The sequence below is a fragment of the Oncorhynchus masou genome, chromosome 25 (genome assembly GCF_036934945.1).
Source record: "Oncorhynchus masou masou isolate Uvic2021 chromosome 25, UVic_Omas_1.1, whole genome shotgun sequence".
Lineage (NCBI taxonomy): Eukaryota > Metazoa > Chordata > Actinopteri > Salmoniformes > Salmonidae > Oncorhynchus > Oncorhynchus masou.
Window position 1 is genome coordinate 33,180,025 of NC_088236.1, and position 15,831 is coordinate 33,195,855.

At 41.6% G+C, this 15,831-nt stretch overlaps 1 protein-coding gene across 1 annotated transcript in view; it reads left to right on the top strand.

Annotated features, from left to right (window-relative positions):
- Positions 1–542: 542 nt before the first annotated feature.
- LOC135514161 (multivesicular body subunit 12B-like) overlaps positions 543–15,831 on the top strand; it is a 36,587-nt gene continuing 21,298 nt past the window's right edge. Inside the window, exons 1-6 of the mRNA XM_064937411.1 lie at positions 543–638; positions 3,192–3,313; positions 9,858–9,953; positions 13,653–13,749; positions 14,651–14,780; positions 15,250–15,342. Coding sequence (XP_064793483.1) covers positions 3,200–3,313; positions 9,858–9,953; positions 13,653–13,749; positions 14,651–14,780; positions 15,250–15,342 — 530 coding nt within the window. The 5' untranslated portion in view covers positions 543–638; positions 3,192–3,199. The remainder of the gene's footprint in view (positions 639–3,191; positions 3,314–9,857; positions 9,954–13,652; positions 13,750–14,650; positions 14,781–15,249; positions 15,343–15,831) is intronic.

Genomic DNA, 15,831 nt, shown 5'->3' on the forward strand with positions numbered 1-15,831 from the left:
AGTTTGCTTCAATTCTACACGTTTTGCCATGATTACTAAATTGAGATAGCTGGTCGCTAGACTAACCAATCCCAAAAAATGATAGCTGACATGGGCTAACTGAGTGACTATCATTGACTGACATATAGAAAAACCCTGCTGATACACAACCAGGCTGCCAGTTGCCCGACCTGCACTACTAAACTGACTAAACTGATTGCAAATGGCTATTGCAGATGGAATTGTGACACCAAACCATACTGTCAACTCACAAAACAAGTCCGATTCTAACATGTCAATGAGACTAGACTAGACTAGACTAGTGAATGGCTTTGCTAGATGCCTACATTATCAATGGAAAATGGGCACACAACTTTGAGTTATGTAGTTGAGGAAATTTGAGTTACGTAGTGAGGAAAAAAAGTTGAACCGTCTCTGGTTGTAGTTAATTATTTCTTAACCATGATAAGAACATTGACACTGGCTCTGTAGTAAAAGACACAAGCAGCACCCTCTAAGGATCCACAGCAGGACGACATTTAAAACAATTGACCAAGGTAAGGATTACAGGCCTACCTGTCTAGCACCATGTGTCCCTCTCTGTCCTATTCCACACGGCAGGAACACTTTACATTTTTTCCAGGCGGTCAAATTCTGTGGTAAGAATCCCAGTTGCTGGCTGGTCCATTCTTGAAAATTGACACACACTTGAAAAATCTGTAAATTGCCATCCATCTGGGTAATCATGCTCTGCAGATGGAAATTAGTATGTTTGAAAGGAATATTACTCACCGATAATAGGCTACGTAGAATACACAGATAATGAATCCTTTAGTTGATCTATCAGATTTGTCTTACTTTTTAAAAACTCTGCATTGTTGGTTTAGGGCTCATAAGGAAGCATTTCACGGTAAGGTCAACACCTGTTGTATTCGGCGCTGGGACAAATAAAATATGATTTGATTTGACGAATGTAATGTTGCTCTCATAAAATGTCTTTAAGCACGCTGGAGACTTTGGCAAAAAAAAATAGTGTCTACACATGTGAAAACATATGATATGATCTGTGGGTACAAAGATAAAAAATAAATTAAAAAATGCTTCTCTGTAACAACACAGGGTAGAATTGAAAGTGAATAAACAGTGATTTCCAAAACCTAATGAGTCTCTAGGGGGGGGTCCTTTTCTAGCTCCCCACGCAAGCGCGAATATCACAGTGTTTGAAAATCAAGGTTTTAAAATGTTACAAATTTTGATGACGTCATCAGGTTGAACTTTTGAACTGTATCATTCTTTCTACAACATGTAGAAATGTCGGGACAACTTCAGCATTTTAGCTAAGCCTCTAAATTGAACACACTTCACCTAACCTTTGTCGTTTTAGTTCCACGAACCTTTCACATAAATTATCCTAACGTTTGTTGTTAACTCACCTCACCACCAATGTACATTCTCCCCATAATTCCCCTTTGTTGTTAGGATGCAACAAACAACCTGGTCACTCAGAGGAAGACATAGCACTATACGTCCTCCAAACTTTTGTCAAATTCAATCACAGACCATGTACTTGTTTCTGTTTCTCTAATATGGCAATTCAGAGGGAATACGCATTTGCCAATGGAATCTCAGATTACATCATGTAATCTAAGTTTTAGAGCCATTTTAGAGTAACAGAAAAGAGGAAACGGTCGGTGGTTGTATTTAACGAAAATATGGATTTCATCAAACATAGATAAGCCTGACTTTACACGGGACAAGCATACTGTTGGTACATGGTAAGGGTTTAAGATTTTACAGTGACTCGATGTAGTCACAGCTACAGTCTGCCCACACTCATCGCTACTCAACTCATATGTACTTGTATATGGAGAGTTTAGATTTTCTCAGCTAGCCCTAGTTCTAACCCAGACCGTCTCCATCACACAAGAGCATTTCTCAGCTAGCCCTAGTTCTAACCCAGACCGTCTCCATCACACAAGAGCATTTCTCAGCTAGCCCTAGTTCTAACCCAGACCGTCTCCATCACACAAGAGAATTTCTCAGCTAGCCCTAGTTCTAACCCAGACCGTCTCCATCACACAAGAGCATTTCTCAGCTAGCCCTAGTTCTAACCCAGACCGTCTCCATCACACAAGAGCATTTCTCAGCTAGCCCTAGTTCTAACCCAGACCGTCTCCATCACACAAGTCTCCATCACACAAGTACATTTGCATGTGGCAACTTGATGGGATGCAGTATTGAATTTTCTCTATTGTTTACAGTTTTGTTGGTGGCCGACTCTTTGATATGTGCACATTTTACAGAGTGTGGCTTAATGGCAGTTTGCCTCCAACTACTAAACTGCAGTTAGGAAAAGCTAGAATGATTAGTCCACAAATTAACATTCTCCCTCCCTAAACTAATTTGCTATCCTGGATCTCTTTCATGAATAAGAACATCCAACTAACATTTCTTAAATAAATAGCTATTCCTGTATTAAATCTACCAAATTCAATAGACTTAATTACAATAAATTCAGTAAACATTTAGATGGAATGCAGTATCTGTGTCACTTACCCCACTAGGATGCTTTAAACATAATTTAATAAAATGGCAAAGGAACCTCTGCAAAGCCACTTAACCTTGTAAAAGCCTTGCATACACATTACGCTATAGCTTCTTTAGACAGGAATAGATAACAATTGATCTGGATTTTCTTGCAAATATGTGATCACTCCATCTAAGCTGTTATTGGGTGACTTCACTGGGTCACCCTTAATTGCTTTTGGTCATGCTGGTCTCACTTGTCATTCGATGCAAAGCTCAGAGGCCACTTTTTCTTTTGGATCCCAAGAAGCTGACAGAAGTCAATATTGGGCGACAGTTATCATTCTGGCCAAGATGAACATCTTTATGGGTTTAGTCATGATGTAGTATGCTTTACTCCAAAATATATGAGCTGTGCTGTTGCTCAAAATCTTCTGTCCAGAAAGTACAGCATTAGACTACATGCAGCCCTATGGGAAAGATCCATATAAGAGAGAGAAAAGTGTTTTTGAAATAGTTCAATACATGGAAGTTAAGATTATTGACTCAGAAGCTAAGATTCTAATCCTTTTCCCCCAGATGTTCACGTATGTTGAAAAGGTCTTTTGTGAGGGAGTGAAGGCCCTATTACTTCTATTACTAGTATCCCAGTAAGGCTCTGAAGTAAACTTTGCTGTCTTTCCAAGGGTCCAACATGATGCCTGAGGTACAGGAACTGTTTGAGGCTCTCCCAGAGCTGACCTCAGAGCCCATCACCGGAGTCGTTGTGGTGGCATGCCGAAGCAAGGCACCTGCTGAATACTCTGTTGTGAGTAGCTTCTCAGAGCTTTTTTCATCATTCACTCTTTTGGACTGAGGATACATGATTAAATAAAAGCATATAGCTTATCATGGAATATAAATGGATTCGACCATACTTCGCTTAACATTTTCCACTTACTTTGAATTCTACCTCATTTGTAGGCAAATCAATTGCATTATGCATATGTTGTGAAGCAGATGCAGTATGATTTATGCATTATGATTTATGTATAAATTCTATATTTTTTGTAATCAGTGATTAATCAAAACCATGCAGGTCTTTATTAATATTACATTTTTGGGGAACTCAGTCTTACTGTTTTGAGTTAGAATAGTAGAATAAACAAGGTGCCATTTTAACATTTGTTGTGCAACAGCAATTTGTCTCTTGTTATGTCAGTCACTGACAGTCCCTCAATTAGCCTATGTAAGCTAAACATTTTTAGATTGGTAAATTAATCTAGCCAGCTATCTAAACTGGTTGTAATCATGGTGGAATTACCGACCGGCCATGCAGGGCACGTGTCCAGGGGCCCTGACCTCCAGGGGGTCCCCATTGATTTTGTTAGTTAAAAAAATAGATATATTTCAATTTTATTTAACCAGGTGGGCTAGTCGATAACAAGTTCTCATTTGCAACTGCGACCTGGCCAAGATAAAGCAAAGCAGTGCGACACAAACAACAACACAGAGTTACACATGGAATAAACAAACATACAATAGAAAAGTCTATATACAGTGTGTGCAAATTAGGTAAAATAAGGGGGGTAAAGGCAATAAATAGGCCATAGTGGCAAAATAATTACAATTTAGAAATTAAACACTGGAGTGATAGATGTGCAGAAGATGAATGTGCAAGTATAGATACTAGGGTGCAAAGGAGCAAAAAAATAAATAACAGTATGGGGATGAGGTAGTTGGATGGGCTATTTACAGATGGGCTATGTACAGGTGCAGTGATCTGTGAGCTGCTCTGACAGCTGGTGCTTAAAGTTAGAGAGGGAGATATGAGTCTCCAGCTTCAGTGATTTTTGCAATTCGTTCCAGTCATTGGCAGCAGAGAACTGGAAGGAAAGGCGGCCAAAGGAGGAATTGGCTTTGGGGATGACCAGTGAAATATACCTGTTGGGGCGCGTGCTACGGGTGGGTGTTGCTATGGTGACCAGTGAGCTGAGATAAGGCGGGGATTTACCCAGCAAAGACTTATAGATGACCTGGAGCCAGTGGGTTTGGCGACAAATATGAAGTGAGGATCAGTCAACGAGAGCATACATGTCGTGGTGGTGGGTAGTATATGGGGTTTTGGTGATAAAACGGATGGCACTGTGATAGACTGCATCCAATTTGATGAGTAGAGTGTTGGAGGCTGTTTTGTAAATGACATCGCCGAAGTCAAGGATCGGTAGGAGAGTCAGTTTTACGAGGGTATGTTTGGCAGCATGAGTGAAGGATTTTTTGTTGTGAAATTGGAAGCCCGTTGTAGATTTAATTTTGGATTGGAGATGCTTAATGTGAGTCTGGAAGGAGAGTATACAATCTAACCAGACACCTAGGTATTTGTAGTTGTCCACATTTTCTAAGCCAGAACCGTCCAGAGTAGGGACCCTGGACGGGCGGGAAGGTGCGGGCAGCTATCGGGTGAAGAGCATGCACTTAGTTTTACTTGCATTTAAGAGCAGTTGGAGGCCACGGAAGGAGAGTTGTATGGCATTGAAGCCCTTCTGGAGGTTAGTTAACACAGTGTCCAAAGAAGGCCATATGTATATAGAATGGTGTCGTCTGCGTAGATGTGGATCAGAGAATCACCAGTAGCAAGAGCGACATCATTGATGTATACAGAGAAAATAGTCAGCTTGAGAATTGAACCCTGTTGCACCCCCATAGAGACTGTCAGAGATTCGGACAACAGGCCCTCCGATTTGGCACACTGAACTCTGTCTGAGAAGTAGTTGGTGAACCAGGTGAACCAGTCATTTGAGAAACCAAGGCTGCTGAGTCTGCAGATAAGAATGCGGTGATTGACAGTCGAAAGCCTTGGCCAGGTCGATGAATACAGCTGCACAGTATTGTCTCTTATCGATGGCGTTTATGATATCGTTTAGGACCTTGAGCGTGGCTGAGGTGCACCCATGACCAGCTCGGAAACCAGATTGCATAGTGGTGAAGGTACGGTGGGATTCGAAATGGTCGGTGATCTATTTGTTAACTTGGCTTTCGAAGACCTTAGAAAGACAGGGTAGGATAGATATAGGTCTTTAACAGTTTGAGTCTAGAGTGTCTCCCTCATTGAAGACGGGGATGACCGCAGCAGCTTTCCAATCTTTGTGGATCTCAGATGATATGAAAGAGAGGTGAACAGGCTAGTAATAGGGGTTTCAACAATTACGGCGGATATTTTTAGAAAGAGAGGGTCCAGATTTTGCAGCTCTTTCAGAACAAATGGGGAGGCTTGGGCAAGTTGCTGGGGGGGTTGCAGGGCTGTTGACCGAGGTAGGGGTAGACAGGTGGAAAGCATGGCCAGCTGTAGAAAAATTCTTATTGAAATTTTCAATTATCGTGGATTTATTGGTGGTGACAGTGTTTCCTTGCCTCAGTGCAGTGGGCAGCTGGGAGGAGGTGCTCTTATTCTCCATGGACTTTACAGTGTCCCAGAACTTTTTGGAGTTTGTGCTACGGGATGCACATTTCTGTTTGAAAAAGCTAGCCTTTGCTTTCCTAACTGCCTGTGTATATTAGTTCCTAACTTCCCTGAAAAGTTGCATATCGTAGGGGCTATTCCATGCTAATGCAGTATGCCTCAACATGTTTTTGTGCTGGTCAAGGGCAGTCAGGTCTGGAGTGAACCAAGGGCTATATCTGTTCCTGGTTCTACATTTTTTGAATGGGGCATGTTTATTTAAGATGGCGAGGAAAGCTCTTTTAAAGATTAACCAGGCATCCTCTACTGACGGAATGAGGTCAATATCCTTCCAGGATACCCGGGCCAGGTTGATTAGAAAGTGTTTTAGGGAGCGTTTGACAGTGATAATTAGTCATTCTCACTCTGATATCATATTAACATGGCATGAGGCATGGCAAAATGTGTAGAATTGATGGAAATTAGCTGAAGAACTGCTAAAACTTGTCAATGTAAAAAATTGCTTTGAAACAGCAACACTTTCTCTGCGTCCCATGGCAAAATGTATAGAATTGCAGGAAATTAACTCAAATGTTTTTCTCTCTACCGTCAAGGGGGCGACCACTCAAATGTTTTGCCACCTCTTAGGGCCCCCAAAAGGCTAGGGAAGGCCATGAAACCATGTTCTTAATAACATTGTTGTATTGTTGTGGATTCTACAGTATTGTCTTTGGAGGGTAGCCATGAAGCACTTGGGCATGTACTTGGCTAGCACTAGTGTTGAGTAGTGTTAAGTTTTTTGTGAGAGGAATTGAATAACTAACTAATTCATGCAGTTTACTTTGATGATGGAGATGATTACTGCAGGCTTATTTGTTGCCATTAGTCCTTCAGCCGTACCAGAGGCTATGGTTTAACAACCCTTGGTGGATGCCCCCCACAGTTCTGGCACTGTGTCCCCATGTTTGTTGAACACTCTCACAGTAAAGAGGGGTTGCCGGCTGTTTGGCACCCCAGCGAGTTTGAACAATCTGGTTGTGAGAGAGGAAAGTGGGACAGCGATATCACTGGCCCGTGGGAGCCATGTTTGTATTTGTGAAAGAGTGAGAAGTGAGAGAGCTAGAGAGAGAGATGGAGAGAGGAATGTGTTTTGTGAATTTAACAAAGCACAAAGCAAACACAGTGATATAGCCTGAAGTGGGCTCAAGGGCAGATCTCTGTTCCTTTTCTTTCTCTACCCTCTCTCTTTTCTTCTTCCTTCCTCTCATCCCCTTCTCTCTCTTCCTGCCCCACCCCACACAGCGCAACTGTTGTAATCTCTGGTGGGTGTTGGTGGGTTGGCATTGTGACTGTGCTTTGCATACTGGCATTGGGATTCCATGCATGCCACATGACAGTGAATGAGAATGAGACTTCCTGCTTGGTTTCTTCAGTAGGACAGATCCCTATGTTGTTACAGAAGGGAGTGGAGGTGTCTGCTTACGTCAATTTTTAGTCATGTTCTTTTACGGTTCATGTTACATTCTAGGCCTACTTTTGTTGTTTCCTTTTTCTGAATTCATCTTCAACGATGACTGCTTTTAAGAAATACATTTTATGCCGTAGATCAATGAGCTGATTAACTCTTTTGCTCTCCACTACGGTGCACTCACATCTCTGAACTTGAACAGGTTGTTCCTACGCAAGAGAGCAGGCCCAGATCAAACACTGTTCCACAGGAATCAGGAGCATTGCTCAAGCTGCAGCAGCCGCCCCACATCAAACAGCTTAAGCAGGCACTGGCACTGGCACTGACACAGACACTTAGGGCCGCAAAGGGAAGCTGTGTGTAATTCAAATTTGCCTGAGCCTATAACAGGCTACCCTCATGAACACATTAACATACGTTTATTTGAAGGTGTGTGGTGCTAGCCTGAGATTTGAGCCCACTGTAATTGGCTACTGCCTCCACTGAATGGGTTTACCAACCTCAGATAGGTACGGTTAATCGTTTAATCAAATATTCGAACGGACGTTAGTATTTGATAACTTGAGTGAGTTTTCTTTTTATAAAAAATGTTTGTGTCTATATTAAGAATCAAAAAGCTTTGTCCAAATGTAATTTAAATGATCCTTGTGACATTGTTACCTTCAAGGATATACCATGACATTTGATATCCTTAATTTAATAAAACAACAACTTTTGAATGTAGTTTTTGGAACACTTTATTGAGCAGTCTGTCCGCTGTTTATCTCTGCCATGTGCATTTGCGTCTTTTTGATTGGTCAAGAAAGTCAAGAGTTCTTTCTTTAATGTATTTTGACTATCCAGATATCCTAAAATGTCACTATATTATTATATGAATATGAAAATAATTTCAAATGTCCATCCCTAGTAGCAGTAGCATTTCATCTGCTTCTTAGTGCTCTCTCTCATTATAACCTCAATGTCTTTTGAGATCTGTCATAGGAAATACCAGTACTCCCAATAGACGTACCTATTCCATGACAGTTTTGAATCATTTCCATTTGTACAGATTTTGGGAATCGGCAGTTGGATATATTAGTTAATCAGCCGACTTGATATGTGTACATGAACATCTAAATGACAAGATCGGATTTCAAAGATTGATTTCAAGTCAGATCCTGTGATTCCTCTGATCTTCAGAATTTCCAGCAACACTTCCAGCAATGAGCTCTGTTGGAAGATGGGAGCCACATTACAGTAGATAGTAAAAAGAAAATAGAGAGTAAGTCCACCAAAACTTTACCCCTTTACCTCTCCCTCTGCGGCTCTGCGGGTGGCAATTCACATTCTGGGCGCGTCGCCCCCTGCTGCCGGAGCTTTGGCAGGATGACGCCTGAGGTGCCTCCTAGGAGCGCTGTGCCCTCGTTACTCCCTTGCTTGACTTTGGGTTTCACACAGCCAGCCCTTTGTTTACGCTGACAGGATGCACTGGCTACTGACCTGGAAAAAGTGGCCAAGACGGGTTGTCTTGTAAGGAGGTGGGGGCTTCTGGTGATGTATGGGCTCCTCATGGGACTGCGCCTGCTTGAGATGCCTGCATCTCTCTCTGCCTCTCACTTTCTCTCTTTTTTTTTCTCTTTTTTTCTCTCTCTCTCTCTCTCTCTCTCTCTCTCTCTCTCTCTCTCTCTCTCTCTCTCTCTCCCACTCTCTCTCCTCCCTCTAGTCACTGGTGGCTTTGCATAAGTCTCTCCCTGCCATGTTTTCCACAGCCAATTGCTAGGGTCATTCATCATTATTGTCAGGATGGTAATTTGTGTGGGTGGGGGCAGAGATCCAGAACTTCTTTGTTTGAATGAACCTCATTAAATTGAATCGTCTTTGTAAAGGATCCTCTCTGAGAATAAGTCTGGCAGTCATTTTGGTGATTTACCGACGATGGCCAATGTAACATGACGTTTCAGCCAAGCTTGTTTGCTGGTAGCTATGGAGAAATGTCTGACTCACTCATGTGAGGGAAGTCTTGGCTTTATCATTGTTGAGTGCATGCACACTTATAGATATGCTGCCCACACTGTCCTTCATAGCCTTTTCTATGATGTGCCTGGGCTCTTGTGCATTATGTTGCCATATTCAGGCACTTATTTTATTTTTCCTCCAAATAATATCTCCCCATCCCCATCAGGATATTTTAGGAGCACAGTGAACTTTGGTTTTTCTTATTAGAGCAGATCTTTGTCAGGTTTTTATTTAATCAGCCCCATTCCAGGGGATGATCTTTTCAGCCACCTATTTGGAGGCTAAGGCTCCATCTTTACCCACACAGGGCACTAATGAGATGGAGCGCTGAGGCAGGCGACCGTTAATTAAGGGAAGTATGCAAGAGAAGAGGCAAAAAGCAACACGCTCACAGCGTACATACATTAACTTTATCCCACCTCATGCATGTTCTTCTCTCCTTGTTGTTTTTTTCATCCTTTTTTCACGTAGGTTGCACAAACAACAGATGGTTCCGACGCCGACCTGTGGAAGGACGGCTTATTCAAATCCAAGGTCACCCGCTACCTCTGTTTCACCAGAGATAATGTAAGTGGAAATGTAAACTTCTCAATTTCCCTAGGCATCATGCAATAACACCTCATCCCTAACACCTTTTTTGGCACTGGTTTGCTTGATTTGCCCTCTCTAGCGTTCTCCTGTGCAGCACTTTGATAATTGAAAGTGCCATAATGTTCAATGAATTTTAAAAGTCTGTTTTTTTTGTATGAATGTAAATACCAATATGAACTTTTGATTATATGATTGCATGTATATTATTGATGTGTGATATCTTGGTGGGCTCCCAGGTTTATATCGTTGACGTTCTTGTGTCCTCCAGAGAGAGAGATTTATGATTATTCATAGTATTTCAATGAGCTTTTATTCACTTTTTCCAATGAACCTTGTCCCTGCAGAGAATCTGTATACCTCCCAGTGATTCTTCAAAGATGATGCACACATCAAAAATGTTGTTCCCTTTATAATAAATGACACTTCAAAAGGGTTGGAAATGGGGCACCTATTTAAAATAACAATAATAACTGTTAATTGAGCTCTCTTTGAACGTTCTCTACATATCAATTGGTAGGCAAATTTGCATGGTCTTTTTTTACACTTAAAATTTGAGAATAGAGAACACCAATTATCCTGCTATAAAGCCTACAGTAGGTTTGATAAATTACCATGAAAAAAAAAACATGTGTATCATCAGTATTCACCCCCCCCTGGATTTATCTTCACCTTTCTTGCGTTACAAAGTGGGATTGAAATGTGTTTAATTCTTTCTTTTTTTCATCATTGATCAACACAAAATACTCCATAATGTCAAAGCTAAAAATGTTATTCTGCAAATATTTACAAATGAATACAAATTAAATAACTAAAACATAGTTGTTGCATAAGTATTCGCCGCCTTTGTTCAGGCCTAAATTAGTTCAGGAGTAACATGTTGCTTAACAAATCACGTAATTAGTTACATGGACTCACTCTGTGTGAAATAATAGGGGTTGACATGATTTTTCAATGACTAACCCTTCAAGTATTGAATTTCAGGCACAGATTAAACTACAAAGACTGGGGAGCTTTCCGAAAGCCACCCGAAGAAGGGCAGTGATTGGTAGATAGGTAACAAATCAGACATTACATATCACTTTAAGCATGGTCAAGTTAATAACTATGCTGTGGATGACCTCCCAGACACATCAAAGATACAGTCATCCTTCTGAATTGAGCTGCAGGACAGGAAGGAAACTGCTCAGGGATGTCACCATGAGGTCAATGGTGATTTTAAAACAGCTACAGAGTTCAATGGCTGTGAAGGGAGAAAACTGAGGATGAATCAACAACATTGTAGTTACTCTACTATAGTGACCTAAATTACAAATTGAAAAGAACAATATAATATACAGAAAAAAAGCACTGAAATTATACTGCAAGAAAAGGAAGGAATAAACTTGCCTAAATGTGAAGCTTTGTTGGGGGCAAATCCAACACAACACGTCACTGAGTACTACTCTCCCTATTTTCATGCATGATGTTGGCTGCATCATGCTATGGGTATGCTTGGTATTGGCAAAGACGGGGAAGTTTTTCAGGATAAAAATAAACGGGATGGAGCTAAACACAGGCAACATACTAGAGGAAAACCTTCTTCAGTCTGCTTTACAACAAACCTGGGGAGAGGAATTAACACTCCAGCAGGACAATAACCTAAAACACAAGGCCAAATCTACACTGGAGTTGCTTACCAAGAAGACAATGTTCCAGAGTGAGCAAGTTACACCTTTGACTTAAATCTGCTTGAAACTATATGGCAAGACTTGAACATGGCTGTCTAGCCCATGATCCCCAACACCTTGACAGAGCGTTTAATTATTTGAAAAGTAAAATGGGCAAATATTGCGCAATACAGGTGTGCAAATCTCTTAGAGAGAGAAGACTCAAAGCCCTAATTGCTGCCAAAGGTGTTTCCAACGTTAACTCAGGAGGGTGAATGCTTATCTAATCAAGGCATATTAGTTACATAAAATGTAACCGTGTTTAACTATGCTTACTATGCTATCATTTTTAAACTTAAACGTAAAGAATTTGAACAAATTCAGATAAATATATGACATGGGTTTACTCCATTCATCTGACTGATCAAGTTAATGGTCCTGGGACCTATACAGTACATGTACATACTTCAGCCCAAAAGACTGATAATATGTCAACAGGATTGTAATGATTAGACAGATATTTCAACCTTTGTTCCTTCCACAGTTTCTGTCAGTGTCTCAGTTTACAGCCTTGCGGTTGGAGTTAGAGGTGGTCACAAAATCAGTTGAATGAATGCCCCTTTGAACAGTCCTCGACTCCACCCTCAGAACATTTTATACTGTCAAACTCACACTTTTCTTTTATAAAACTATGATTTTACCTCATGCCCACATTTGTAGACATAATAGCATTTTTGCAAGTAATGAATTATTTCTCTGTGTTCACTCTGACATATCCTTGTGACAAGTCAATAATGTGTGGTTGGACACTACTACTAATTCTGAAAATAGTTCCATTAGAATCCTTGTGAGAGTAGTTGAAGCCAGCTCTTGTAAATGCACCTCTTAACGGCTGCCTACCTGCCTGCCTACCTGCCTGCCTACCTGCCTGCCTACCTGCCTGCCTGCCTGCCTGCCTGCCTACCTGCCTGCCTGCCTGCCTGCCTGCCTGCCTGCCTGCCTGCCTGCCTGCCTGCCAGCCTGCCTGCCTGCCTGCCTGCCTGCCTGCCTGCCTGCCTGCCTGCCTGCCTGCCTGCCTGCCTGCCTGCCTGCCTGGGACGGAGCTCAGTCTCGTACACAGTTTAGTATGTGTCACACAAATAGCCTTGCCCATGTTCCTGTGTATTATCTTAAAATGTGTGTCCACACTGTTTTAAAGACTTTGGCACAAATAAAACATGACAGAGCCATCAACAAAGGCTATTTTGTCTGCCAGTCAATGTAGCCCCCTCAGTAACTGTCGTGGACAAAAACAGATTCTGCAAAATTAGCCACCGAATTGCGTTGGAAGGAAGTAAATACTTAGTGATTTATACTCTAGGTTGGAGGTAGATGGCCCTTTTGTCAGGTCCTGATGGGGAAAAACAGCTGAAGAAAGGGTTTCATGCATAGTAATAACATTCATCCATATTCCACCCTAAGTCAGAATGAAAACAATCAGTACATTTCTCTAACGGTGGTGACTGCTGGGCAACAGTGGCAGTGGGAATCCAGATTTTCGGACGCGCCAAGTAACGACTCGGTCGCCCCCCTCTCCACTGCCGCTGTGTATGATTGCAATTTACTACGGCGAAAAATTGAAATATAATGACTGGAGGCTGGGAGGCTGAGAAGAGTCATGCTTGAAAATGTCAACTAAACAGTCCCTGATTGTTTTTAACCAAATTCTGATGAACAGGCAAACCGGCCTCCCTCACATACAACCCCGCTGTTTCCCTCCAAGGGTTGAGAATGATTGCAAGTTCACAGATGCATTCTCATTTTTAAGAGAAGCTATTACGGAGTAATTACTTTCACCAATGTGTCAACTCCTCTCTTTAGAGACTTCCCAAGCTTTTAGGAAATCATTGATTCAGTTGTCTTTGTAATTTCTTTTCAGACCATTACAAAAACGGAATAACCCTTACACTTTTGTAATAAGAAGTGGTTCTTACAATCTATTACATCTGAAACGTGCATATGCAATTTGGAATGTTTTCCTGTACATTAGAGCCAGTCGTCAGATGTGCTCCTTGACATGAGGTTGATTGATTTGAAGGACACTCTACCAGAGGGCTTCATACCCATCCAAGAAACAATAGACACCAGTAAGTAAGCATTTCCCCCTAAACCACAACTGTACCTCTGAAGGTTTTTCGGGCCCCTCACTAGCTTTGACTTTGCTTTAATCAGCCTCTGCGGAAGTCCTCTGGGGCAGCTTAGCTTTGAGATAGTGAATGTTTTATGGGTGCAGGTTAGCTTAATTTATGATAGTCTGTGGGAATAAAAGAAACATTTTGCCCTCGAGGTACACGGGAAGAGAATCATGAGTCATTGTTTATCTCAGCTGGAGCTGTGCTTTTCTTTATGAGGGGCTTATTTATTTATGTATTTATTTGGGGAGAGGACGAGTGGATGGGGGTTATCTAATATTAATGAAATGCATTCCCCAATGCTTTAGTGCTCTTTGAGTGCTATGTATTCCCCCTCACTATCCAGGCCTTGAAAATGTAATAATATTGTGGTGTGGTGAGTGAGGACAGATGTTTATTCTTTTTTATTATCATCACATTTACTCTACACTTTCTATCGGTGGTTGGGAATAAATGGAGGAGGCACAGAAGTAATATGGGCACGCATGGTTATGTTTTCTAGCTGGAATGAACAACAGAAAGAGTACGTGTTGTTGGGCCATGGTTTAATGTAATGTTTTACTACTTTATGTGAATCCATGTTTAGTGTATACATCTAACGTGATGTATGGAATGTTATCCTGCACATCCAGTAGAAAAAAGACATTCATATTTGGCAGCATATATTGTGGCTACTGTAGGGGTTAGCATTTGTCTTTCGGTTTCCAGTTATCATTATTGGATTTTGTCAGTGCTTAGCAGTATTCTGTGTGTTTATAGTTCATATCATTATTTTATGCAGAGACGTGACCAAGAGATTAATTTGGCCTCTTGTTCATGATCCCTAATATGCTCTGTCTCTCTCCTTGTCCGTCAGAGGAGCCTGCCTTGAGGAAGAAGAGGCTGTGTGTTAGGCTCGGCCTACGCCTAGCCACAGAGACTGCTGTGTGTGACATCCAGATCCAGGGGAAGTCCAAGCACACCTGTCCACACTACACGTGTATTGGGTGAGTGGACGGACCTGTAAAAGCAGAAGGAATGTCGTACTTAACACCTGACACTCATGGCATTGTGTTTTGACATGCAGCTCTGTGGCAACGTGCGCAGTAGGTTTTCGTTGATTTTGCAAAGTCTCCAATGAGCAGTATCCCTATTTCCCTTCTCAAAACATACTTTGCCTGCAGCCTGCTAGAGGCACCTGCCTGGACATAAACAGGGAACAGTCTGTCAGTAGTACCTCATTTCACCACAGGTATGCAAGAGAAACGAAGGGCTCACTCAGTCTTCTGCTCTGGTCACCCACATGTCTGCTGTTTTATCAATCATATATGAGCTGTACCCTCATCAATTATGTCATTGAATTTGAGTAATGGATTTGGTCTTGGAATCTTTTTGGAATGTCCCTGTGACAGTGTTGCTCATGAATTGAAGAGTTTAATTTCCCATTTGACTGGTGTGTGACTCTTGTTTCTACAGAGAGCTAAACAATATGGACATTTTGTATCGAACGGGAAATGTCCATCCATCCACCGAAACCGCTATCTACAACTCAATGCCCAACACCACAAGGTACATACCGAGTTCCTAATGATACTTTTATAACCAAGCATCAACACCCTCTCTCTAAACTTTTAGTTCAAAAGGACCATGCCATTGTTTTGTGTTTTTAGTATTTGGAAACATGAGTCCCAAGTTCAGATTTGTCCGTTTTGTGTTCCTTTAGGTATGTTTGTGATCCATTAGTCAGTCAATACCTCTTGAGTGATGTAGTTTATTACACACAAGTAATTGACAGTTCATACTCATACAGTACATGTCCTGATAGCTGTGCCTGGTCAGAGAAAGCAGTGAAGGAGTACTGGAGAGAAAGGGAAACTAGACAGGATCCCCTGAATGGGAACATAAGTTCAACTAGGGCCGAACTCCTGCTTTTTGGTCTCTGTCTCAAGTTGGAGAGCCGGGTCGCTCTCTTACTGTGGTGACATTAGTGCTGTTGTACTGTGCAGACAAAGGGGAAGAAACGTAGCCTGGAGAGAGAAAGAGAGAAACAGCTGCAGA